This window comes from Lutjanus erythropterus, chromosome 12 (assembly GCF_056507025.1).
Source record: "Lutjanus erythropterus isolate fLutEry1 chromosome 12, fLutEry1.hap2, whole genome shotgun sequence".
Taxonomy (NCBI): domain Eukaryota; kingdom Metazoa; phylum Chordata; class Actinopteri; order Lutjaniformes; family Lutjanidae; genus Lutjanus; species Lutjanus erythropterus.
The window spans coordinates 12,245,905-12,273,427 of record NC_139328.1 but is presented as its reverse complement, the minus strand read 5'-3'; the positions used below and the strand labels follow the sequence as shown (position 1 = coordinate 12,273,427).

At 39.5% G+C, this 27,523-nt stretch overlaps 1 protein-coding gene across 2 annotated transcripts in view; it reads right to left on the bottom strand.

Annotated features, from left to right (window-relative positions):
* The window catches only part of LOC146317688 (laminin subunit alpha-3-like), a 77,006-nt gene that overhangs the window by 15,523 nt on the left and 33,960 nt on the right, over nucleotides 1–27,523 (bottom strand). The window contains exons 17-52 of one of the 2 annotated variants that reach the window (XM_084731411.1): nucleotides 27,264–27,363; nucleotides 25,938–25,990; nucleotides 25,706–25,811; nucleotides 24,477–24,576; nucleotides 24,192–24,348; nucleotides 23,217–23,355; nucleotides 22,860–23,005; nucleotides 21,935–22,038; nucleotides 20,655–20,811; nucleotides 20,158–20,321; nucleotides 19,797–19,905; nucleotides 19,610–19,707; nucleotides 18,372–18,570; nucleotides 18,103–18,229; nucleotides 17,689–17,837; nucleotides 16,582–16,697; nucleotides 16,024–16,235; nucleotides 15,732–15,936; nucleotides 14,369–14,513; nucleotides 14,123–14,263; nucleotides 13,681–13,842; nucleotides 12,258–12,359; nucleotides 12,073–12,156; nucleotides 10,679–10,909; nucleotides 5,679–5,792; nucleotides 4,873–4,991; nucleotides 4,689–4,769; nucleotides 4,232–4,332; nucleotides 3,855–3,908; nucleotides 3,604–3,755; nucleotides 2,620–2,730; nucleotides 2,399–2,510; nucleotides 1,993–2,160; nucleotides 853–1,049; nucleotides 489–605; nucleotides 81–235 (exon numbers count right to left, since the gene is read on the bottom strand). In XM_084731411.1, the coding sequence (XP_084587537.1) occupies nucleotides 81–235; nucleotides 489–605; nucleotides 853–1,049; nucleotides 1,993–2,160; nucleotides 2,399–2,510; nucleotides 2,620–2,730; nucleotides 3,604–3,755; nucleotides 3,855–3,908; nucleotides 4,232–4,332; nucleotides 4,689–4,769; nucleotides 4,873–4,991; nucleotides 5,679–5,792; nucleotides 10,679–10,909; nucleotides 12,073–12,156; nucleotides 12,258–12,359; nucleotides 13,681–13,842; nucleotides 14,123–14,263; nucleotides 14,369–14,513; nucleotides 15,732–15,936; nucleotides 16,024–16,235; nucleotides 16,582–16,697; nucleotides 17,689–17,837; nucleotides 18,103–18,229; nucleotides 18,372–18,570; nucleotides 19,610–19,707; nucleotides 19,797–19,905; nucleotides 20,158–20,321; nucleotides 20,655–20,811; nucleotides 21,935–22,038; nucleotides 22,860–23,005; nucleotides 23,217–23,355; nucleotides 24,192–24,348; nucleotides 24,477–24,576; nucleotides 25,706–25,811; nucleotides 25,938–25,990; nucleotides 27,264–27,363 (4,787 nt within the window). The remainder of the gene's footprint in view (nucleotides 1–80; nucleotides 236–488; nucleotides 606–852; nucleotides 1,050–1,992; nucleotides 2,161–2,398; nucleotides 2,511–2,619; nucleotides 2,731–3,603; nucleotides 3,756–3,854; nucleotides 3,909–4,231; nucleotides 4,333–4,688; nucleotides 4,770–4,872; nucleotides 4,992–5,678; nucleotides 5,793–10,678; nucleotides 10,910–12,072; nucleotides 12,157–12,257; nucleotides 12,360–13,680; nucleotides 13,843–14,122; nucleotides 14,264–14,368; nucleotides 14,514–15,731; nucleotides 15,937–16,023; nucleotides 16,236–16,581; nucleotides 16,698–17,688; nucleotides 17,838–18,102; nucleotides 18,230–18,371; nucleotides 18,571–19,609; nucleotides 19,708–19,796; nucleotides 19,906–20,157; nucleotides 20,322–20,654; nucleotides 20,812–21,934; nucleotides 22,039–22,859; nucleotides 23,006–23,216; nucleotides 23,356–24,191; nucleotides 24,349–24,476; nucleotides 24,577–25,705; nucleotides 25,812–25,937; nucleotides 25,991–27,263; nucleotides 27,364–27,523) is intronic. The other variant, XM_084731410.1, reaches the window with a different exon arrangement.

Sequence of the window (27,523 nt, the reverse complement as noted above, 5' to 3'; positions counted from 1 at the left end):
GAAAGGATGCACAAAATGACAAAAACAATGTTTAGCTGAAATGAGATCATATGTCTTTATTGCGTGCAAACAAGACCTACTCTTCAAGTTCCTTTGCCAGCTTGTTGAGGTTCTTAGCATGTTCCTCTGCCTGCTCCACAAGGCCCTCCTTGGCGGCTGCCTTGGTAATCTCATTCACCTTCTTGGTCAAGTCAGTCTTGGCACCATCCAGCTGTGCTGCCAGCTGTTCGTATTCCTACAGAGGAGATGGACAGGTGAATGGGTGCAAGTTGTTCATACAGTAAGAGCACTAAATGCCATTTATATCACCTCAGGGCACTAGGAGCTAAAACACTGATCATTATCTGAGTAGACGGCATGTTAGGACCTGACGGCTCTTCATGTGGGATCATCTGTCTTCCCATATCAGGGATCCCGAGAGATAATATGTGACTGTACAGAAAATATTTGAGGCAAAGAACATGCAGGCTACAGTTTGTTGAGCATACCTTTTTGCTGTCAGAGAGCTTTTTCACCAAATTCTCTGTCTTCTGCAGCTCGTCTTTTGCCATGGCTATTTGGTCCTCAACGTTCTTCCGCTCATCTTTTAAGGCTTTGATACGGTTCTGTAGGCAGTACAAGTCAACTTAGAGTACAAGTTTACGTAATACCTTACTATAACATTGATGTATAACAGCACTTTTATGTTATAAACCACTATATAATACATCCTTCATTATAATTTATGTGCCATAATGAATGATCTCATGTGTACAAATCATCTTCATTAATATTTCTCTCCTCAGTAACCGTTAACCAACAAGCCCACATATTTCTGATCACCGATTAACTCTTTGACTTGTGAGCTCTTACCTGCAGAGGTCCAAGTGCCTGAGCATTGAGTCCGTTCTGGGTGTTTGCTTTTTTCACCAAGTCCGTCGCCTCCTTCAGAGCCTTGTCCAGATCCTTCAGCTTGGCCTCGTAACCCTTAAGAAGGTCCCCGAGCTTCTCTGCTGCAGCCTCGTTCTGTTCGCACTGCTTACTTACATTAGCCTTGATGTAGTCTAGCACTAAGAAATGGATTAGAATAAGAGAAAGGAAATGTTATTGACCAGTCTGCAGTGATGTTTAACTTCTTCTAAAATGAACGTCATGGATTATATAACCTCAGCAGTGTTTGGATAAAGCATTTGTGAAGGGGTTTGCTTTCCACAAAGGAGGGACTTATATAAGTTTATACTGAATAAGTATTGACAGTAATACTTTCTGACAACTATCAGTAATAAATGACCTGAGGAATACAAATCAACCAAATAACAACAATCTACAGAACAAAAATCTGTAAACACATTAATTAAAAAATATCATATACATATTCTTAAAAGAAAATCAAATTTTCTAACTAAATATAAGCTATTAAGCTATAACAAAGCTATGACATACACATATTTCTTCTGCTTATGTACATTTTTTGTTTCAATTTCAGCATTTTTTTTTGTTGTTTTTTACACTTGCAATGTAAATGTCAGAAACTGAATTGACATTTTTGCAACAATGCAATGATAATAATGTTTTTTAATAAATTAGTAATGCTATAATTTGCTATTTTATCATTTGTGTAATATGAAGTAATAGTATAGTTTAAAATAATAGTTTATATATCAAATATAATTGTTTATAAATCAAATTTTGTATCAGCTGACAAAAGTTAAGACATAGTCGCTAAAGTGTAGAAAATGTTAAAATGAGTGCAATGATAAAACAGTTTACTAATGTAGTCAGAATGTAACTGCCATTGTCTTTTATAAGTTATGATTCAAAATATAATTTTATTTTATATCAAACAAATGAATGATAAACAGTAAATGTAAGCATTAATAATACTTAGTAAACATTGTTAGAATTTCATTGTTTAACAGTAAAATAACTACTAAATAGTTTAATTACCTATGAATTCATCATTTTTTAATGATAGCTATTATAACATGTTACCGTATAGACTAAGTCTCTTACGTTTCTTGGCCTCGTCCCTTTCTTTCTCGGCGGCCGTCTTCTGAGGGGTGAAGTTCCTTTTCTCCATCTCGTTCACCATCCGCTGAGCATCTTCTAGCATTTTAGCCAAATTTTCATTGGGCAGCATGTCACCACTAGTACCTGACTCCTTTAGTTGGTCCAGCAGAGCTGCAATCACACAAAAACACACACTCAGTAAAAACAAATATTCAGGCTCTGATAATTAAATTTTATTGTAGACTATTATACTGTCTTTAAAGATGTACAATATAAACTGATGAACCAAATATAAATGCAGAAAACAGAGGAAAATAGGAGATTAAAATAAGGTTGAAAACATTATTTAAGATGATAAAAAAAAAGAACAGAGAAAGAGTTGAAGTCCTGAATTTAAATTTCCTTTTACCTTGGATTTTCTTGAGAGCGGTTCTAATCTCTGAGTCCAGATCTTTTGCCCTCTTGTGGGTTTTTTCAACATCTGCCACGGCCTTGTCGGCATCATCGGCCCTTTTATCCGCCTAGATAAAACATACATACAGATAATACTCATTTTCACGCTTTTTTGTTTCACACTTTGTTGCATACTGATATCTGTGTGTGATATCTGATACGTCTCCAACACTCTACCTTGTCTCTGAGGGAGCTGATGTCATCTGAGAGATTGATTGTGTCATCTTCCAGCTGGTTGACTTTAGACTTCTGGGCGTTGATGGCGCTGTCGTACTTCTTGACAAGAGACTGCAAAAAGCACAGCAGCAGAAATGTAAATGAAGCTGCACAAAGTCAAGTTCAGATGCTGCAGTTGAGGCTGTTTTGAAACGCTGCTGTGGGAAGTATTTACTTGTGTCTCATGAAGGATGCACAAATGAAGTAGATGTAACAACTGAGATTACGAGGGAACAAGAAACGACAGGTTGAAGCAACAAACACTGGCATCCAGTGGTGTGATCTCTAACTCAAGTTGACACACTGGCTGTGGGATAAAATTCATTGAGATTGCTTATCAGCAGGAATCTCGAATGTTTGAACAAGCGCACCCATCCTGTGCCACACTGTGTGTGAGTGTGTCTGTAGGAAATGGGCATGTGCAATGTACAAAATGCATAAAACAATGGATCTCTTCATGCTTGTGACCGTGCATTTGGCATAATTTCTTGACTTTTGTGTCCACACTGAATCTAGGACTTAAGTGCTCTTCTTCCCTATCTGAAGCCAGTCTGTGATGGAAGAAGTTGTAATAGACCTGCATTCAAAAACTATAAGTCCAAAAATATGAGCATAAAAATTTAGTTTAAGTACCAAATGGCCCATTTCAGAATAATATACGGTATAATAAGAATAAATGGATTACATTTAGGGATGCACTTACACAGTCATTCACAGGTGGGTCACAGGAGATTTTGTTTGGATTTGGATTTATTTGGATTTGGATTTATTGATAAGGCCTATTGTGAACTGAGTCACAGTGATTAGATAACTGGAGTGGAAACATACAATACTTGCCTCCAAAATGTAGTCAAAATGTGACTTAATTACAGTGCTTGAGTAAACATACTTAGTTTCCTTCCACCACTAGTTACAGTCCAGGGTTACAGTACACCGACATGTTACCTTGGTGTCCTCCACAGCCTTTTCCAGCTTCTTCAGCCTGTCCTGAGAGGAGGCGCTGGCAGTGGCGTTGTCCAGCTGAGTCTTGATCTTCCCCAGCTCATCGTCCAGCTTCTCCAGATCATGCAGTAAAGTCTGGGCGCAATTATCGCACTCTGAAATACAAAAAAGGATTGGATCAGCAAAGGATGAGACTTATTTTATTATAAACTACATGTCAGAACATCAGACATCAGTTATTTTTCTTAACTCACCTTGGCAGTTCTCATCGGTGTTTGTGTCTCCTGGCTCCAGTGTGTTCTTGCAAACTGGAAACAGTAAAAAAAAGGATATGTTTTGGATCAAGGCATACTTGGAAAATTTTCATCAATTTATAAGGGAACAACAGTAGAGATGAAGGTGGCATGCAAACTTAATTAATAATTAATACAGACAATTTGAGTGCTGTATTTCTTTTTAGTAAAATTTAAAAGAAAGAAATCTAAGTGGAATATGGTTTGTTCAACTTTGCCCAGTGTACAAAAAGAAAAGAAAATTAATTTCATGATGATGTATAGGAATTTTAAAAAAGTTTGAGAGAATCGAATGAATTAAATCATGGATTAATGCGATATGGAGTCCAGGCTCTCACCTCCAGTTTTGGGATCACAGTTGTTTCCGTTGCCGTTGCAATTACAGGGCTGACAACTTCCTCCTCGTACCAGTGGATTGCCATAGTAACCAGGAGCACAGCTGTGGGACAGAAAAATAAGGCAAAATAGAAAAAAGTCAACAATATACAAAAAAAACAGTGTCTACACAGTATTTAAACATCATTACTTAGCCTTTTAACGTTGAGATGAAATTACAAAATATATTTAACTCCTTTAGATTGTATTCCTGGTCATCTATTTTTTTGTATTCTTATATCAAAATCCAATAATTTTCTTCTTCCTATAAAACAAAATATGACGTACATGCAGAGGCTTGAACCATCCACACAATCAATGCCCTACCCGCCTATTCTGTCAAATACGTCAGAATAGGAAAGATGGAAAATCTCAAAACGCCGTTTCATCTGGACTTTAAACAGATCCATCCACACTCACCTCTCACACTTCTCTCCAGTGTAGCCTGGTCTGCATATACACTGGAAGTCTCCGAACACCTCTCTGCATCCTATCGCAAAACTGTGCATTCACAGAGAAATCATGATTAGATTCTTAAAATACACATTTACACTTTATTTTGGTATTATAGTGTTTGAAGGTGTTTTTTTTTTTCTTCACCCACCTGTTTGCAGACGTGGTGGATGGGCATGGGCAAACTCTGCACGTCCTCTGAGCTGCGTTTCCATAGTAACCTTCTTTGCAGCGTTCACATCGATCCCCGGCTGTGTTGTCCCGACAGTTCTGAAAATGAAAAAAATGCCGTTATTGCAACACTTGTAAACCATATGTGAAGAAGCTCTATGAAAAACAAAACCAGTACTTTGTGTGCACATGTTGTCCAAACTCGACCTCGCATCTCATCTTTTATTTAACACTGAAGCAGGAATGCAAACATCTGAGGGCAAAGAGAGGATACGTTCTTTGCCAATCAATCAGAGACGGTGTGTTCAGAACCAGCCTGTTTGTGTCCATTTGACTTTGAGATGCTTGGGTGTGGATCCATGCATGCATTGCCCACACAGGCCCAGTACTGAGTTTCTTGCATAACAATAACACGACAGAGACACGGCTCAGACGTTGAAAAAACAGGCTCGCCATCCGATCGAGGAGAATAACGAGCGAGAGGGGCCCCATGACGGGAAATCAGGGAGTCATATCAAATAATGCTTCTGATGTGGTGATATGACAAACAGAAAGTTATTCGCTCGCAGATGTAGCCTGAGGGTGAGAGGTCTAGACTCTGACTAAACTGTGGCTCATACACACGCACACACACACACACACACACACGCACACACACACACACACACACACACGCACTTCAACAGCTGGGCTCTGAGGTAATCACAGTTTTAGGTGTGTGTGGGTGTTTGTGCTGTATACCTGTGCTCATGATGTCTTTAGTAAGGGTTAGAGATTGTTTCTTACCAGGCACTTCCCTGTCGTCTGGTCACACTCGTCAGCCAGACCATTGCACTCGCAGGGCACACAGCGGCCCAGGAAGAGTCCACTGTTATCTCTGTAGAATCCAGGAGCACATTTCTGAAAAAAAAAAAAAAAGATTACCTTAAATTATTGCTGGAAAGAATAAGTCATATATCCAGATACATCACTGATTAAATACATATGAATTCAAAAGCAATGTTATTTTCATTGAAAAACTGTGGTTAATATTGTCAAGTATTTGCTGGTTCCTCCTTATTAAATGTGAGGATTTGCTGCTTTTCTTTGTTATTTCTGATAGTGAATGAAGAGTCTTTGGACAAAATAAGCAATTTGAAGATGTCACTTTGGGCTCTGAGAAATTATGATGAGCATTTTTCACATTTCTTTGACATTTTACAGACATAATAGACATTTATACACATTAAATATCCAGACAAGCATGTCTGTTTTAAGGTTGCTCATCACAATGGTGTAAAAACCCTGTAAAGTGGTAAAAAGCAGTCCTGAGGTAGGTGTGGTTTATAGTGGATGTTACCATAAATTGGGCAAATGTAGTTTCTAATCAAATATTGATTGGTAATTCTGTTTTGTATTGGAAATAGGAGCTATTCACAGTAAAGATATAAAAAAATATCCTTGAGCTGAAGGAAATAATCTTAAATTACAATGATGCAGTGTTCATGCCATTTTGTGTTAATCCTACTGCAGTTCACAGTGCTAGAATATTATAAAAATATATTAATATTATAATACATTATAGTAGTATAGTATAGTAGTATAAACATAAATAAATCTCCCATAAATCTCGTCTTTTCTGTCCTCTTAGACTATATATTATCATATTGCCTTACCTTGAAGGATAGCATGTACAAATGTATTACATAATGCCAGTTACCACTGCACTTTAGTAGACTTTAGGCTAAACTTAATAACTGTGAACAGAGTCAGTTTTATTTTGTCTAAACACAGCAGTGTTTCCAGAGATTTTGCCACCATTCATAGAGGATGATTAAAAGCTTTTCTCTCAGACAGACATCTCTGCTTGTGTGAGAATTCACAGAACACACAGCAGGGCCCTTGACCTGAACTGACCATCCATCATTAACAATTCACGCAGAAGAGCCGAAATACGCCCCTTTGCTTTCGGAGATAACAGTCTTCAAGTCACCGACAATCCACACCTGAGATGCTGAGAAGGTAAAACCTCAACATCCCTTCAACAAGAAGATCTTGACAGATGATTACCTTAATCTGAGCACTGGCTCCGTCATTAACAGAAGGAAAGAGAACTCTCTGTCCTCCGTCATGTACCGAGGGGTAGCGTACCACTTGGGTACCCTCATCATTCACCGATGGATACACTATCCTTTGAGTTCCTTGGTCATTAGGTGAAGGGAACTGGATCCTCTGACTCCATCTGTCATGATGCCGGGCGTAGCGGGATCTACCTCCTCTCTCGAAGGGCCGGGGGCCGGCGCAACTAAGTCCGATCAAAGTCCAACATAGCAGGGTCTGTAACAAAACCCCTCTCCGCTGTAGTCTATCCATGTATGTATGTGACATTCCTAACGTTTAGTCTGTGTGAAGTAATGCTCCACTCTGCCTGCATCGGCCTCTTAAACACACACGCTCGCGCTCACGCAGAGGACACGCCCCGTCATTCACCTGAGTCAGTCCTGCACATCAGCATGAGTGTCTGCAGGCGCACAAGCACACACATGCAAGTCTTTACCTGCTCTGTCACTCACCTTTTCACTCACACACACACACACACATTATTACAGTATTGTATTTTTTTTTTTTTGTTGTTCAGAGTAGTTGCCAGCTATTCATTTATTAATTGATCACTTATAATTTTTAAATAGATCAGTCATTTTCTAAGAAAAAAAGGCCTAATTGTCTGATTTCAGCATTTCAAATAAGAATATTTTCTAGTTTCTTTGTAACAGTAAACTGAATTTCTTGGAGACAAAAGGACACATTTAAGGATGTCATCTTGGGCTTTAGGAAACACTGATCAACATTTTTCACCATTTTTGACATTTTATGAACCAAACAACTAATCGATTAATCAAGAAAATGACTGACAGGTTTATCAGTAAAACATTTTTGTTTTTAATTTTTGTTTTCAACCAAGTGTCGGCTAATTTCCAGAGAGAGTTTATTCATTTCAGTTTAAAATGTTTTGTTTTAGTTTAGTTTTTATTAGTTTTATTAGTTTGCTGGATAAAATTAACTTAAACTCAAAATAAGAAAAAAAAGAGAAAAAATGAAAATGAGGGGAAAAAAAACTGCTTTGTATCTTATTAACTACTAATTATAAAATGTTTAATCAATTGATAGTATTTTTCAAAATGCTAAAATTCTATAAAACTAATATGAACCAATGCCTCATGTTTGTTGTGTTTTACAAATTTGATCAAATTGGCAAAGATTAAAACTAAAGAGTTTTCTTCTATATTTTCTATTTTACTTATGTTTGTAAGCGCACAATATTGTTTTGGGTAAAATGCTTTTTTCACACCTAGATTAGTTTTAGGTAACAATAATAACCGTAGAAAGAATTGATATATAATATAGAAATATGTATTTAATAATGATATATTTCATTGTATATAAAGTCGCAGGACTTTTAATTGTTTTACCATGTTGTTTAATGTTTTAATGTTATTTTGTGTGTTGTGCAATGTATGGCGATGATTATGGGTTTTAAATGTTTTATCTGGACAAATAGTTTATTGCTGTTTATAAGTGATGTTTTTATGTCCAGGACTCTAAGAAGCCCAGTTGGGCTGAAATAAAAAATAAAAATAAAAAATCTAATCAAAATCAAATAAGACTGACACACAGACAACACATAAAATCGCTTGAGACACATTCAGACAGTCAAATGCGTGTGCACACACACAAAATCCACTTTCAAAATTTCTGAATAGGGAAAAGTAAAATCACAATACTGCAAATGCTGCTGTGTTTACTTAAATCTACAAATAGGGAGTGGTGATAAAGCACGAGTCAAGGAAAACATTCATCATTGTATTAATATTCTGTAATTTTCTGTATGTCCTGTATGTGTGCGTGCGTGTATGTGTGGTGTCTAATGGTGTTTATGTAAGCGTATGTGACTGCGAGGAAAGTCAGACATCCTCAGACAACAAACTCACACCTGAATCACGCTCCTCAAACACACAACAGACACAATTAGGTGTGTCGGCTGCACTCACACGCACACACTCAGGTGAACGAACTCAGGTTTATGAGTAACAGTGTGTTGCCAACTGCCACACCTCATGTGTCAATTAGGGTGCGGCGCCTTGTCATACCGCCTCTGGGTACGTATAAACAGACTTCCTCTACAGCACTCCCAGCCTGACGACGGCTCAGGTAGGTACCCATGACTATGGCAACAAAACTCACTCAAGAACAACATTTAAAACCACTCCTGACATTACTGTTTCTCTCCACTAATAACATTAAAACTCCCTTTTAATTAGTGGTTGTTCTACTCTCATATTTAATCAGCTTTTGTGGGTAAAACTGCTGCAATCATGTGTAGACAAATCAGATTTGAGAAGAACAAACATGCTCAGTCCAGTCAGCACCATTCCCAAGATAACAAGAATTCACGTAAAGCTTTTCCTTAGCAACAGCATCACGGCTGCTTGCACTACGTTTCTGCGCGCTGTAGCCATGCCAGTGATTACAGTGGTATAATCACTAATATTATGTCTGCGTGATTGTGCATCATATCCTAGCCTGAGGCTACACTTTGGCGGCGTAGCTCTCTGGACGGTATTTTCCAGTACATTCCATCCAAAGCTCCTCAGATGATGAATTTTTCCTCGATAGGAAAAGGGTGTGGTACTCTGTTCAGGCGTGTCAGGACATCCTACAAGTATGAGGAGGAGTTCCAGCTCCTCAGAGATGACAGGATGCCTTGCCCCACCCTGCTTTTTATCTCCTTTTAAAAAATGATTGTAATCTCCCCACCCTGCCACCATTTTTTCATAGTTTATCTACACACCTATGTCGATATCAGGTGTACAAAGATTAACGTTGCGTAACGTCGTTTGGTCCATAAACTTTTTTTTTTTTGGCATCCTCTGCAGCTCCCCTGATGACAGCACAAACCCACTAAATGAACACATTAAACTGCATTTTTCACCACACTGGTTGATTCTGTCTGTATGTGGCTGAACCAACCAACATGGTTAACATTATGGTCAGAACACAAATGCTTTAGTGTCAAAATTTGATTTTTTCCAAAGCGTTTAAAAAAACCTCACACATTTTCCCACGTGACCTGATGCAGGTTTCTGCACGATGATGATGCTGCTACATATGAACCCTCTAGACTGAGAGACGGGACGGCATTAGCATTCAAACCTACATCACTACTTTTTTTCTTACAGCTGAGTGTGAGTTTCCATTTTTAAAAAATCAGGGTTGCAGGGTGGATAATAATGGCAGAATATGCAGGATTGTTTGTAAATGCAGCATTCAAAGCTGGCTACTCCTCCCCGGCCCGATGAACAAGAGAGAGGGGATGAGACATTGAGATGTGATTAAAGAGAGGGAACACTGTTAGCGAGCGCAAAGCAATAAACAATATTTTCTGACTGTTTCACTGCAGTTACGTTCTACAGCATAAACACCCCTCCACACCACGCCACATATTGTGTGAATTCAGCCAATGTGATCCTCCGTCTGCTCTGCCTGTGTGTGTGTCTGTGTGTTCATCTCGTTTTGCGGCTCTCACAGACAGCGAGCAGAGGAGAGAGACGGGGACAGCAATGTGACAGCGTTGATCCCTACATTTTTAAAGTAAAATTCAGTAAAAAATAAAATATAACCTCAAAATCTGTGCACTGTATTTGCTGGGTGCTACACACCACTGCCAAACACACCGAAACCCAGATGCATCCCAAAGAAAGCAAAGCATCTGTTGTGTTTGTAACCTCTGAAATATTGAATGGCCTCACCTCACAGGAGTCTCCGGTGTACTCAGGGGGGCAGGAACAATCTTCCACAGTGTTTCCAGGACCACCGGTCCCTGCGTCAGTCGCCCCTTCCAGGCCCACCTCCCCTAAGCTGAGTCGCTGGGTCTGAGTGAAGTACAAGGCTCGGATCCTCAGGCCGACCAGACCGGCCAGGACCATCATCAGCTCCTCTCTGGAGACGGGCCTGTTGGTGATGGCATGGTGCCAGTTACCCTGCAGATAACAGATCGGTTATTTTGTGACCAATGCTGAAAAATCTGTCATAGAGACTTGTGGTGCTTTGTCATGTTGTATTATTTCATCACAGCTGCACAACTGCTCTGAAACTGGTGATTTTCAGAATCAACTTCATGTCTCTTTTGCTTTGGGAGTGACATTTGGAAGCCTGTAGTTTGCTAAGTTAACCTGAGTTTCTCTGCAGCCCACCAGCCTAAAGTGCAACAATCCTATTGCAGCTAATCACACCACATAGGTGCTTTAAAAAAGACATAACCATCCCCATATTGGTTCAGATCATACTGTCTATTGTTCAGATGTCTCAAAGTAGCTCAGAGATGTGTAGCTTAATTTTACTTATCACACACAAGCTTCTTGAGGGTCATAGAAAATTTGGCCATATCCAGACCCCTTACTGTTAGTTGAACAGACCTGGCATACAATTTTGGCAGACACTGAAATTGTGGAGTATCTCAAGTTGGGTCTGGTGATGGATGTATTGAACAAATGATCAAAACTTTCCATCCAGACTAGTATGCTTGTGAAGAGGTTTTTTAGCCTTACAAAAGAAGTCTTGTCAGAGGACCTGACTAGCCCACACAAGTTCAGAAAATCCTCTTACTGTTTTATAAAATAGCAAACTAGTCAGAACATTGGTTGGGGGAGTCTACGTGATTTGAAAAGCCTGTGAACTTTTATACTTTGTATAAAGGCTTGTGTTTTGAAAAGCTAACCAGTTTACTGGTTGCATGTTCAAACATAATACTGTAGGTTACACAAGCCTGTGTTTCTGCCCTCTTTGCTTTCAGGTTGTCAGTGCAATATATTTTGTGATATGTGTGCATGTTGGCACAAGGAATCACAAAGGGGTTTTCATATTTATACTTGAACATGTTCGTTTTCTCAGAAATTAACATAATTTACTTTTGTGATGTAACAATGTCATCCAATATTGCACATACCCAAAATAACTAAATCTAGTGGCAGATGGCTGTGAACTTAAAAAAAACACATTTACACTTTCCAGAAGACGAACCCTTTCAGAATGACCTCATGAATAGTAAGGCTGTAAAAATAGAAAAATCTTCAGTGTGTAGTTTACCCCCTTCTTGAAACAGTCTAAAGACAGAGGCAAATAGAGAAGCTGCTGTGTGCTTTACCTCCAGTAGTTGGACTCTGCCCTGATACAGCCTGTCTGGAAGCGGGACTTGTGGAGCCATGTGGACCAGGGTCATGTTGTGACCCTAGGGGGGGAAATATTGAGTTAGAAAAATAAACCGTGCTTTTGCCACTGATAACAAGAGAGGTCGATGTGTGAAGAAACTAGCACAGCAGTACTACACACAGTCAGCACGACATCAGGTCTTCTGTCCATGAGAGTCATCCCCTCACTGGGAATCCCAAAGGATTTGGACTGGTAGGTGATGAAACCACCATAAGATGACACCTAACACAAAGAGAGAAATGTCTGTCAGCTTAAAGGAAAATTCTGTATCGATGCAACCTGGGTCATATTTCACAACTAGGAAGTAACAGTTGAGGGATTTTACCTATTAGTGCAATTATTAAGATTTTGGGGACACTGCAACGTTTCTAAAACTGAGTGGATAAATCTGAAAGACTTGAAGAAGATGACACATAAAAAAGACTGAATTATCTGGTCCAAAATATTTGTGATAAACAAGAAATGTCCATCACAATCCTCTGGGACATTGAAAAACTGGGCAACAAAATGAAGTAGGTCAAAACTGAAAGAAGTAACTAAAATATTAACTTCAATATTTTTAACTTTAATATTAGGCCTGTCCCAATAATTACATTATCAATTTTTTATACAGTATATGGACATAACCTCAGTAATATTTTCTGACATGAATATTGCCCGCTGGGTTTACATGTGTGCTTGATTACATAACAATGTCCCCAGTATTTTAGTCGACATGATGCCAGAATAAACAGCAGCATTTCCCTACCATTATAAGACTTGGGTGCAGCACCTACGCATTTTGGCTGAACAGCACAGCAATATTGTGCAGTAATTATAAAACAGTGCAATAAACTGATGTACACTGTCATCAAGAAGATAAGATTATCCTTAATTTGCCCCACAAATGATTAATCCTGTTATAATGTTTAACGCAACAGCTATATCCAGTACTGCATTAATCTGTTTTAACACACTTATTTATGGTCAACATCTTTCAGAATTATTGTTTATGTACACTCTATTATATACTGTCATATACATTTTTTTTACATATTACTTTTTTGCTATATATTGTAGTATGCACATATTTTTTACATATTCATTGTTTTTATTATCTTGCAGTTTCTCTATGTTTATATACATATTTCTATTCTTGAAGCAGCTGTAATGACAACCAATTTCCCTCCAAGAGTCAATAAAGTAATATAATTTAGATTTTTTTAAAATTTTGTTTTATTTATTAAGGATATTTTAATATTTTTGTCACATTCAAATTCCAGTATTCTTAATATGCTCAAGAATGAAAAGTTCTTTGCTTTTTGGTGTACTTGCATTGCTGTTATATTTCTATTATTATCATTACATCAGTGGCATAAAATGGTCTTAAAATGACAATAATATCGTTTATCACACATTGTCCATCAAAAGTACTTATTGTGACAGGCCTATTTAATATCAGTTTATACTTCCTGTCATCTGTTACCATGTTTAACCATCAGAAAACATTTATTTACAACAATGTTGTCTGGTTGTTATGATGTTCTCTCCCTCCTTGACTCACCCGGTCTCCCAGGTAGGCCGATGGTGCCACCCAGTGTAGAGTCTGAACTGTAGGGGGAAGCTCCTGGATGTCTGCCACCACTGTGTTACTGGCTGTGTTCAGCACAGAGGTCACCTCCTCCTTGTCAGGGCTTTCCAAACGCCAGCCCTGCATCTCAACAAACTAATAACGGGGAAGTATTTGGATGTTAAGGTGACAAAAAAAAAACTAAAAATTTAAAACTGTAGTGTATCTTTAAAACAAACTTTCTGTGCTCGAAAGCAGAGGTGACTGTGCATTAAAGAATGTACCCAGATGCTGTTGTTTTCCTTAACAACATGTTCAGCATTCATTGAACATATGACGTTGTCCACCACATAACTGCTATGAGCCAGAAAGCTTTGCAGGCATAACATTTCCAGAGGCATTTACAGACATGCAGGGGCACGAAAAGCGAACACACCTTCCCCCTGCGCTTGCTGGAGCTCTGACACCGGTCAGTTGCTCCAAAGCAGAAGCAGCTTGTACAGCCGAGAGGGTTGGAGGGATCGAAATAGAAGGAACCTTCCCGACAGGTATCACACCTGACACCAGCAACATTTCTCTACAGGGCGGCAATAACAGAGACAGTCAGCACCAGAAGAGACCAAACAAACAAAAATGAGTCAGAGGGAGTTTTTAAAGGAGCCGTTTGATGAAATTAGCTCACCTTGCACAGACACCTCCCTGTGTCTGGGTGGCACACGCCAGGTGTGACGCCACCTTGGTTACAGTTGCAAGGTAGACAGTCAGGGAAGCGGTAATAACCTGGAGCACAGCGATCGCACTGCCGACCTCCGACCCTCGGTTTGCAACTACAAAAAAACACACAGGCGCATTATCTTAAGTGAAATCCTGGATGTCATATGTCGTTCATACAGTTATAAAGTCAAATCTTAGAAAAAGTAAGGAACAAATTACAGTTACACATACAACTGAACGATCTTTTGCATTGCTGCACGGTGTATTACTTTGCTCGTTGTTTATGCATCCTTTTGTTTCTTTATTCCTTATCTTATTGTTTTGAGGTTTCTGCCTGTTAAAAGGAAGTTTTTCCTCACCACTGACGCCAAGTGCTTGATCACGTCGGGCATTGTTTGGTCTCTGTCAATAATAACATCACCAGTGCAGTCTAGACCTGCTCTACATCTGTTATGATTTGGTAGCATATATTGTAAACGAAAATGACTTGGCATGACTTTATTAACACATACATCAACTGTTGACAGAAAAGACAATCTATGGGTTTTATCAACATGAATGTACTTATCCCCTCATTAATCGCTTTAAGTGGTTTGGCATCGTATTTCGCTTCCACTGTTAAGAAGCTGCACGCTTCACATTCCAGCCTTTTCATCGCTCACAAATCAGTGCATGAAAGAGAAAAGGTACTGGTAAAGAGATGACCATTATTTGTGCAGCTGTTTAAAAAGTATCGTGGATTACAGAAGATTAAGAACAACTGAGAAAATATGTACAATGATATAAACAGGCGACAACCGCGCTGTACAGAGGACAAGAGTCAATCTATAGTTAACATGAAACAGAAACATTGCAGGTTATTATTGAGTTTTACAGTAGTGGTGAAATGTAACTAAGTACATTTACTCAACTACTATACTTAAGCACAAGTTTGCGGTACTTGCACTTTCATTAAGTATTTTCTTTTCATCACTTTTTTTTTCATACTTTTTACTAGAATTGTTACTACAATTATTTGACAGCCTTCTTTACATTATGAATTAAGATTTTGCACACAAAATATGACAAGCATAAGTACGGTGGAAATGAGAAAGACAGAAAATTAATTAAACTATAATGCAACTATTTTGGTTGTTTCAATTTTTTTCATACAAAAACATTTTATGATTCCAGCTTCACAAATACGAAGATTTGCTGCTTTTAACTGAACTTTTAATTCCATTTAATTCTTCTAACAATTTTCATTTCTTTTTAGATAATTTTGAGCTTTAGGCTTTTGCATGGAGAAAACCTACAGTCTTAAGTGCACAGCCTTACAGGTTTCCACTCACCTGCACTGTCCGGTGATGCGGTCACAGTCCGGCCCTGCGTTGGCTTTGCTGCCATTTGGAGAGCATTCGCAGTCCTCACAGCCCAGCAGAGGGTGATAGCTAAAAGTCTGAACCTGACACACATCACAGGCCGGTTTCACTGTCTGAGGAGGGCAGATACAACTTCCTGTCACCTCGTCACACAGCCGGCGGCCACACTCGCATGCTGCAGAAGGGACAGAGAGGGAAAGAGAGGTCAGAGAGAGGGAAACTCTGAAAATATAACCAGGAAAAGAAGTAATCATTTACTCACGTCTGCAGTAGGGAAAGCCGTAGTATCCCGTGGCACACTTTGTGCACTGTCGACCGATGACATGCGGCCTGCAGGGACACTGTCCTCCAACCGGATCACAGGTGGTCCCTGTGGAGCCGGACCTGTCACAGTTGCAGGGCAGAGCTCCATCATTGTAGGCTGCTGCAAGAGAGCGGGCGGAGTCTCTGCAGAACTGGGAAGAAGTTCTGGGGCTGAGGAGGCAGAAAAATACAGATGTGGTTGTGTACTCCACTGTCACAGCTAGAGGGCACCATTTCCAAAAAGTTTCAACAATAACAGATTATAAAAGAGAACAGTTTGTAACAAAGAAACAATCACATATTTAACACATCTTTGAACACAGATATACAGAAACAGTTGAATACAGCTACAAAGTGCTGATGAAAATAAAAATATAACTTCACATCTTTGTTGGTTCTACTTTATGTATTATTTGTATTATGTGTTAAATATGTAAGAACTTTATTTTGTGTATGACTGAGGATAACAGAAAGAAGTTTTTGAGAAGTTTGTTTCACAGATTTGGTTGATACTTACTCAATATAGAAACCTTCTCCTCTACACTGCTGTATGAAATCTGCAGACTTATCCAGTGGCTTCTCTTTCAGGAGATCTGGGGTGTAACTGCTATCAGGAACCAGCAGGATATAATCCTACACAAAATACACAAATCATAACAAATGATAAAAAACACACAATCTTACCGCAGATTTCCAGTTTTATTTGTTTTCTCCTGAAAACATGTTTATCAGTATGATGGCGACAAACAGATAAACAGAGGATTTTAAGCATTTTAGTTACATTTTCCTGCTAGATTTTATCTTAAGAAGAAAAAGTAAAGCAGATGAACAACAGGCAAGCAAAGCCCGACCTGTTCCTGCCTTACAGAGGTTGTGAGTTTAGCTTTTATAAAGCTGCGGGGGGGGCTGCCAGGTAAAGCACAGTCCCTTCATTGTTGTTGTTGGGGATATGGCATAACACTGAAGAGAGAGGACCTCAGCATGCCAAGTACTGAACCTGAACAACTCTGGTACAAAAACACAGACTCCTCAAACCTGAAGACTTTACACAGAAGTACGTCTTCTTTAATATTTTCCCCAAGATTTTTCCTTTTTTTTGTATAAGTGACTAAAGACACCTACAGACTATGTGATTTCAGCAGTCTTAGAAGTTTTGTGCGACATGGATCTAATAAACTTGAATATAACATCAAGTTTGATGTATTTGGACTGTACAATTACCACAGTCGTAAGCTACGATGCAAGTCAATATCCAAGAAAACATCATTATTTAGACCATACCAGAGCTGGTGATTGTTGGAATACTGGAAAGACAAGCCAAGATGGTCTTGGTGAGTTTGAATTAAGCGTGTTTTACACTGATAAAATTAATGTTTTGGTAAATGGTCAGTAGCAAAAACAAGTGGATGTACTGTGATGGTTTGCAATCGTCCATGCAGATTGCCTTGCAGCCCATTTTACAGATGATTGCTGCAGCAGGTTCACTTAATACTTGACCAACTGTTGTCCTCATTAGTCACTTAGCATGAGAAAGCATGGGAAAATAGAGTCCAGGTTGAAAAATGCCACAGCTACCCTTTTAATTCTCATTTCATTTAGAGGGTAAATCCCATAAACCACTGACCAGAATAAGTGTCTTCCTAGGTGGCACGATCACAGAGATGGTGGGCTGCTGCCAAGAATTCTGGTCAAAGTCAAGGGCAATGCGCCCATCAGCGATCACAACGTTCCTGCAGCCTGAGATGGCAGGGCAGAAGGATGCATTTATGGAACCTGCGAGAGAAGTTAAAAGAGTTAAAGTTGTCCAGAGAAAGAGGGTAAACTCTGGCATGCTGCACAATAATCCATCCCTCCTTTAAAGCCATGTAGGGAAGTGTGTCCAAGGCTTTGATCATCTTGTCATGAACCCATGCAGGGACTTAATCTGCTCTTGAGGAGGAATCACCCCCTTACTGTGAAGGCTTTCCCAGTCACTGCCTGAGTAACTACGCTTATATAACAGGAGCCAATAAACAGGAGTAAGCTCCAAAACACTCACCCTTCCACTCACGCCCTGCGTCCACTCGGATCTCCACGGGGAAGGAGGTGTGTTCGGGCTGATGATAATGGATCACAACCACATACCTGCCCGGGAGGGGCACGTCAGGGGTGAAACTGATCTCCGTCTGGGAAAAAACGAAGAGGAAGCATAAGCGTCATGGGGAAATTTAAAATTAATGTCAGGGCAGAGGTTGCTTATTGAGCGGCTTCAACTCTCAGCAGCAGTGTCAAGTTCAGAAAAGCTCAAATTCCTCAACAAGTTTTTACCTGAGGGTATTTAAGCAATACCCCATCAGTCTGAGGTTCACGGACAGGGAACACCCCGGTCTGTCTTCTCCGTCTCCAGTCCTCATTCTCTTCTCGTTGGGGAGAAACAGCTGGTGCTGGAGATAGCTGTCCATCACGGGCAGCATACAGAATCCGGGCTGAGGTCGGCTTGTCAAATTGCCTCAGAACGCAGTGCCGACTGCAAACATTAAACAGCAACAACATGTTGTTACCTAAAACCTGTTGATAGCGTTCGAGGTGTGTGCCAAGGCGATATTGTAGCAGAACAATGTGAGGTGTTAGAAAAGGGGTCAGTGGCCAGTCAGGGACTGCAAACAATGAGAAGGGATTAATCTCCAATAATCCTTTTGTAAACCTTGAAATCCTCTAGTTATCACACTCTCTCTCATCAATGTGCAGAAATCCTGATATCACACACTAAATATACACACAATTCTGAGGAAAGCTTTAGTTTTACAGGCTAACCATCTGCCTTCAAGTTACATGTCCTGAGACAGCATCACTTTGATTATGGCTGCTCTACATGTTTCACTGGCTTGACAACAGAACAAAAGAACAAGATACAGGTTACGCAAAAAATAACATCTTTCAGGGTAATGAATTCAAGAAAATGGGCCTGTTGCCAGTATGACTCAGGAAAGAATCATCACTAAGAGCTGTAAATTCCACTACAGGAGAGACTGAGTTGGAAAATATTGTCATACAGGGTATCTGCAAAAATTCAATATTGTGCATCCCTAATATTAAGTCATCATTGCTGTCAGTTTTTCTCAAGCACAATTATTTGTACTTTGCTTAATTAAAAGATTTACCTTTGCTTTCAAGTCAATTCTGACTATTTCTTTGCTAGCATATTTTCCCTTTAAGGATTTATCTTTACACTGTTCAGGGTGGACTGCATAAAAAATGACCAGACTGCACACTGACAGCTGTAAACATGTGTTACTGCAACATGTAGCCTGGTCATTGGGTGCAGAGTGAAAGTAAATTTAGTGTGACAGAGGTAGAAAGAGAGAGTTAAACCCAAAGTTCAACCTCAGGTAAATGACCCTGCCCAGCTGGAGGAATGCATGCCATCATTAACACCTGGAAAACAGATGTGTGTCCCTGTACTTAAAATAACAACACAACACAGAGGTGTAGTTGTGTAACATCATCTCCTAAATTGCTGCTTACATTAACAGGTGTTGAAAAATTCTCTCCATAAGATTATGTACCTGTCCTCAGTGAAGCGCCCATGAGTGGAGACACATAGCACCTTGGGTTCTACATACTCAAGGGAGAACTCTTCTGCAGGGACTGCATACACTTTATACTGCAGAGAGAAACAAATGCATTTCAAAAAACACGTTGCAGTCTAGTCATTGACCTATTTTAGATCTTTTGTGGAAACATTTCCCTCACCAGCAGGAATGATGTAGTGGAAGTTTGCAGAAGGACCTCTGTCTTGTGAGAAAGCTGCAGCAGTGCAACGCGATTACTGCTGTCTACTGCCACACTCCGGCACAAAAAGCTGCAAGGGTTAAAAGATGCAACAGCTGAGAAACACATATTCTACAACTTTGTAATTGTAATGACATAAATCTGAAAAATACTACTATAGTATTTGTTTTTTTCTTGCTATTACTATGAAGGTAGCTATATGTGTGCAGCGTCTGAGTCTAAGATAAAGTCCCCTAAAGGTACAATGAAGTAAATTGTTTTGTATGGTACTGTATGTATGATATCTTATTTTGAATGCTGAAGCAACAAATACAGGACTCACCTGTAGGCACAGCTGTAGATGTTGGCCCTGGCTGGGATGTTGCCATCTGACTGGCCACTGATGAGTATATTGACATTCTGGACAGTGTCCACCTCGCTGGCATACTCCAGGACAAGGGCGTATGAGCCAGGACGAGGAACGCGCAGACTGAGCTGGAGCTGTGCCTAGGGGACACAGTCATTTTATTTCATTTTAATCAACTGTGATAAAAGCACAAACAAATCAAGTGTAAAAAACAATCAGTCAAAGATTATAAAAGCATATTTAGCTTTAGTTAATTGTGCAGTAGTTCCACAGTTCTGATGCCAAAAATTCAATCACCTGCTGTTTCTGGACTTTGAAACATCTGATAAGAAGCTGCCCAAGAACCTCAGTCTGTTTTATAGCTTTGTGTTCAACCTATTTAGGCATTAAAGGTGATTAACTACACTACAGTAACCAAACCAAACTCTATATTGTATGTAGCCACGTACATAAACCCAGGCCTTCTACTGTACCTGTCTGCCATTGAGAGCAGCCATCTCTGGGTGATCTGGGGTGGGCTGCCGCACACGTGCCTGCCTCCTCCTGCGCCCGCTGCGGTTGGAGAGTTTTCCTTGTGAGCCCAGACTAGAGCTGAAGCCCTCCATCGCCACATGCTTAAACAACAGACAGCTGAGACAGAGACACACAGATAGAGGAAGCACAATGAGATACAATAACACAATCAATAAAAAAAATCATCCTGTTTTAGCTGATGGGGAAGTTAAGTCAGTAATGATGTGTTCACACCAAACACACATTTTTTTGAATGGTGCAGTTACATTCAAAGTAATTGCAAGGAGGCACTGTACAATGCGAATTATGCATCATACATCATCATCATATTGCATCATTCATATATTCACATATGTTGAAAATATTTAACTTGAGCAAAAAAACTGCATGTATTGCAGAGCTTCTGTAGGTATAAACACCTGGAGTCACACCAGTTTCTGCTCTGAGACTTTTGGCATTAAAAAGTGGATTCATCTTCACTCTCGCTTCTGAACCTGTCTGCTGTAGCGAGCAGTGAAGGTGCCAACCTCCGCTGTCAGGTATACTGTAATTAGTCTCTCTTCCTCCATGCTGACTGCTGAGTGGAGCAGCATACTTTACTTCATGAATGTAGAAGGAGGAGAGAGGGAAAAGAAAAGAGACTGGTGGGAAATAACAGTCAGAGCTGGAGTCTCTTGTGACTACTGAGTTCAGTCAAATGCTGAAATGAACACAAACACACAGACACACAAACCCTCAGTGCCTGCCATTGTCCGCTTGCTTACAGCTATTATATTTTGGCCCTTTGGGGGAAATACACAAAAGATCTCACGGTCGAACTCGTGGGAGTAATGCAAAGTGAAAACTTGCTTTGCTTTCTGTCCAAACTCACCATAGAATATTCATAAAACATAGCTTGTAGCATATTTTGAATTTCTGATGGCTATGCCGTGTGCATACTCCTGCTAATGCAATGCATACTACAGCCTTTATTTCTTCTCCTCTACTTATTTTTTGGTATGTATCAAATCATCTGTAAATTATGACACAAAAATAAACCCTTGTATTCATTATGATTGACCTCTGTAAAATCATGTTAGTTCTAGTTGAACCAAGCCAATAACTGCATGGAACTATATATGGAGAACTTGTGCTGAGTGTAGAAAAGGGTGAACGGCAATGAAAACAAAATCTAACTATGTCAGGCATGAGCGGTGAATATGAAGTGCAGACATCAAAAATACTGAACAGAAAGATTTACTTTGTATCCTTGTTTGCGGTTGGTATGTATGTGCAGGGCTGGGTGATCTTCTCCTGCAGCAGAGGTGCCTCATAGTAATCCTGAGGCAGCAGCACTAAATAGTCCTGGAGAGTGAGAGTGACAGTTTGCACTTCAGTATTCAGTCTTCATTTTCTATTTCACATACCAAAACAATCAAACATCACAAACGAATGAAAGCATGTTTTTTGAAACTGAATTAGGGCATTTACAAAACAAAGCGCCAAATGTAAGATTGCCAATGTTACATTAGTCCTGGCTAAATTTAATTGAAACTCTACTCTGGTATGATGTTAGACACAGCAAGACGAGGCCTGCAGTCACAAGAGGCGTCATTTCCAAAAAATTCAGGATTTTGCCAGGACTTTGATACACATCTATTATTCTGTTACTGTACTGGAATTTCTTTTGACTTGTTCTATATTTATTATTCTCAATTTCTACTGTACTTTACTATTTCCTATCTTACTCATACCCTTTATTTTTTATTTGTATAGTATTTTTTATTTTTCTTAAATTTTCACCAAATTCCTTGCAATAATGTCATTGTTCTATTTTTGAGAAAATGATGAATGGTACCATGTAATGTCAGCTTACTTTTTAATTTGATCAAAAACTGAACTGTAAAATAACTATTATAATGCGAAAAAAAAGCTTTTTTGTCTGTTTTCTAGTGACTTTATTTTTTGTCATACAAAATAGAAAAATGAAACAAACAATTTTAAAATTTTGCTCATCCCTTTTTGACCATGAAAAAGAAAAATGCCTTGTATTTCAGTATTATTTTTTGTATATTCTGAAAACAAAAAGTGAATGACAAGAATTGATTCAAATTCCTAATTTTTTTTTTTTTACTTTTATTTTTACCATCATCATTTCTAGATCTTTGCCTTCCTCTTAAACTCACCAGCAAAACTCCCTCTGCCTTTATGTGAATGATCCATTTCCCAGGGGTCAATGCAAAGGGCTCAGCGAAGCCCTCTCCTGGGACAGTGAGGAAGGACGGGGAGGGACTCTCAGGGAATATTACTTCCTTGTGCTTATCCGACCCTGCTGAGCAACAAAGCAGAAACGTCTGTAATGTTACACACTCATAGCTGAGAGCACAGAAAACAAACGAAGAGCGGGTCATCGTCAGTATACAGTAAGACACACCAGCTTTAATCAAATAAAGGAAATGGGTTATTTATTTAATGTATTCAATGATAGGTTAGATTTGATGATATGATATGAAATGTACATGAAATGTCAGAGGCAGCCTTACCTGCAGTGCCTCTGTTATTGGTAGCCTTGATGCTACCTGTCACACTGCTGCCGCTCGGGTTAGTGAACCGCAGAACCACACGGAATAAGTGCTGCCTCCCATCTTTTGGGTCAACATGCACTGTTACTCTGACCTCACTCTGCAGGGACAAGAGTGACACACAGCTGACTGCAACGGCACGGGTTTGAGTAGACGATGAGGGTATAATGTTCGGTTAAAAATCATGCCGGGCGGGCAGAAGACTTGAGCAAACGGAGCGGATTAATCAACAGACAGCATGCAAAGGTGAGGAGAGGAAAACAGAGTCAAAGGAAGAAAGCAGGCCCTTCACTTACAGTCACAGCAAGACTTAACGCCAGCTTCGTCCACCACCAAGATCCTTGCTCTTACTCGTGCTCGCCCCTTTTGTCGGGGGGTGGAGTAGCGCATTACAATATGGAAAGGGCCAGGAAAGCCAAGGCTAAGTGTTAGGATCACCTCCGGCTGAAGAAAGATAGTATTAGTTCTAAGAGAGCTCCACATTAGCTTGTAGTTGTGTGCTTGAAGCAGGATTATCAGTGCAGAGATAAAAGCGAAACAATCATGGTGGCATCAGAATAGACTGAAAAAGGAAGTGGTTGAAGAAGCAGTGGCCCCAAAAATAGACTCTTCCCAGCCATACTGTGATTTATTAGAATAACTGCATAAATGTATCCAATGCACGAAGCTACTGATGTAGACATGAGATAAGAAATACCTTTATTGATCCCAAAAGTAGCAGTGTGGGGAAATGTAGCAAATAATCAAATAAAAGTAAAATAAAACTAGAATTCAAAATAAATGAGATAAACACAGAAATAAAAAATACTACATACAACTATATCTAGGAGTGTGCAATGTCCATTTACATAAGTAATGTGCAAATCCTTAAAGACCGTGTCTATGCATGTGCAATATGTTGGTGAAATGCTGACTGTTAATTTCATAAGTACTAACCTGTGCAGGAGACATTACAGCATAACCTCTCCAGCTGAAATCTGGGAACTCTTGAGCGTTGTAACCAAAGCGCACTGGTCTGGAATTTGGAGTGGTGCCATCCTCAATCTCAAACTTCAGTTGGTGGAGAGTTGGAAAGTAGTAGCTGGGTGCTGGCCTAAAAAGGTTCACGAACATTACAATAAAAACTCTGTAGCTTAGTCGTTGATTTAGAGAACTTAGCGAAAACTATTTCATATAAAATTGTGTCTGAATCCCAATGCATGGCGACAGTCCATATCTTACTCAGTGCATTTACGGCCGATGACATTCTTCCGACACTGACACTGTCCAGACATCTCATCGCACGCCATGCCAACAGCACCACCTACATCACACCCACAACCTATCAGAGAGAGTAAAAGTAAGTTTGATTAAAGACTGAAGCAGGGTTTCACTGTCCTCTCTAGTTTAGTTTAGTTTAGTTTAGCTTAGATTGGATCAGGGGTTTTCAAAGTCTGAGACTTTTGAGGCCTCCCCTCAGACAAAGCTTGGTAAAAAAAAAATGCCCCCGAGTCTACTTGCTTATTTTGCTCATTTCCTGGATATCTATGTGATCATTACTGTTATTTGACTCCATAGACATTCAACAATTCAGTCAGCTGATATTGCTCATAATGCAGAATTTTTTTTATGTTTTAATACTATAGGCAGCATTTTATGTATATTTGATCCTTTTTTTAATTAAAGTTAAGCATATAATTATATATATTTTATCATGTAATTGCTTGCGTCTGTGCATGTGTGTGCGTGACCAGCAGCCCTGAAGCTTGTCTGCAGCTAATCTTGCATAGACCTGAACCCGTCAGTCTAATTTTTTGTGCACATTCCTGACTGTACGCTGAAAGGCCTCTTAAGATTTTCAGTTTTTCAAAAACTTGAAAAGCCGTCATTCATGCCTTCACTCTGATGACAGATGTGGACACAGGCGTTATATTTTTGAGTCATGTCTTTCTTGTGAAAGTGATATCTCAGAAATGCCTGGAGGGAATTTCTTAATATTCTGTACAAATATCCACTTGGACTCAAGGATGAGCTGCTTAGATTTTGGTGATGGAAGGTTATATTTTCAAATAGATATAATTATAATCCATTTTGGTTATTGAGAAAAAAATATGTAATTAAATTACAGTTACTTATCAAAATATTGGTGATTACAAAGGTTTTTTTCTATTTGGTTTGCCCAACGAAGACCTGCTTTATCTATAGTTATTTACAATTATCAGAAATACCAGTAAAATGTTACTGTTCCAGTGCCATGATGCCACTTTAGATAACAATGTTAATTAAACTGTAAAATATCCTGCCTTCATTACAAAAAGTCACAAGAGTTTTGATAAGCACATTTGAGGGATCATTGTTATATCAACTAATATATCAATATTGGAATATTTTTAGTCTCTATTGTTATCAACATTGGCCCCAAAAATCCAGTATCACTCTAGTTAGAAGTTTGGTGAAGAAGTATATCTTACCTTGACAACCAAAATACTGTTTTTTCTGCAGCAGGAAGTATCCCTCCTTACAGGTGTCACATGCATGTCCACATGCATACGGCTTACAGTGACACTGTCCACTTTTCTACACAAACACATGATCAGAATATGAGAACATGAGACAAACAAAACGTATATGACACAACTGTGGCTGAGCCCTGCAGTCAAAACTGTGCAAAAACCGATGTGCATCTGTCACTGAAATACTCACCTGCTCACACTCTCCAACACCGCTCAGGGTCCCTTTCACATCACACTGACACTCTGGAATGAGAGAAACAGAGAGAGAGGAAAAAGGTTGTGTAAATATTAAGGGGGATGTACGGTGAATAGACTCTGATTGCAGGATTTTGTCACTTTCACGGGTGAAACACAGCAGCACAAAACCCCACAATCTTCAGAGATCTCTACATCAAAGGTCCAGGAGAGATTTACTGCCACGGCTGGCTTTTAACCCAGCAAAGAAAAAAAAAAAAAAACTTCCCCTTAATGTCCGGCCCCAGTCAACCAGAGGCATTCTTAGGATATTAAAAGCTCTTTTTCTCCCTTCCTCTTGTGTCTTCAGGCGGTGTGGTCACTACAACATTCTTGCTACAGAGCAGAACTGTAACATTAGACAGGTATCTGGACAAAGCCTGAAGCTGTTCTCTCACTGGCTGAATAATTGGAGCCCACTTATTATTCTCATATTAGGTATTTTCACTGGATTAGGTGGACAGAGTTATTTTTGTGGGGTAGAAGTCCTAAGGTATTGTTTTTAATGTGCCGCTGTGTACTCATTACTGCAGAGTCACAGCATGAAATCTCAAAGGCTCACTTCAGCTCCACGGTGAAGGCAGTTAACAGGAATTTGCCTGTATTTGTGTGTTATTCCTCAGCTCCCCGCTGAGGGACAGGAAGGTAGATCCGGCCTTGTTGACAGGGGTATGTTGACATATCCTCTGGGTAAGAAGGGCCAAGACTCATATCAGTGCCTTGTCAGATTGCTACTGGTGGTTTAATGCAGTGGAGCAAAAAGAGGATCAGTGATCAGAAGTAATACTTCTGGAGAGGAAAAATGAGGCTTTCCAAAAACGCTGCACCTGTGTTATAGAATTTGTTGAGTTGCATAATTACATTATCGCAAATGTTTCCAACAATGGTCAAACCCCGAGAGACCCGTGATTTATTCAAGCTAACGGTGCGTTTCCTGATAGCCCTTGCCCTTAGGATACGTCAGAGTGACTGAGGAAAGAAGTCGGCAAACTTGACTGAATGTAACATGAATAAAAGTTTAATATTACCTCACCATTAACATGACTTCTGCCTGGGTCATGTCATGGTAATTGTTTAGCAGTGAGGAAAACACTTCCCATGATCCTACACTACTTCACAGCAGCATCAAGCTATGTCTTTTGCTGTTGTAATAATGAGCGAGACCCCTTGAGGCAGAATCTACAGATTGACTACAACATTCAGTGGTGAAAATTTGCTTTTTCAACCAAATTTATAGTAAAATAACATCTTCTACTGCAGCTCTAGATTTTTGGTCTCTTACCTATACATCCACGAGGGTTGTTTGTAGCCAGATTCCAGTAAAGCGGTTTACACCTGTCACACAGGGTTCCCTCTACGTTTGGCAGGCAGCGGCAGGAGCCCTGAACAACAGATAAGAAATCTACAGTAAGGGTTGTTGAGACTGGTAGCTACTCCTGAAAGCCAGGTTAAATTTGTTTACAATCAGACAGATGGAAATCAGCCACAAGCTGTTGCATATTGTGACACAGTGCCGGTTTTCTGAATAAGTGGAAATTTGCA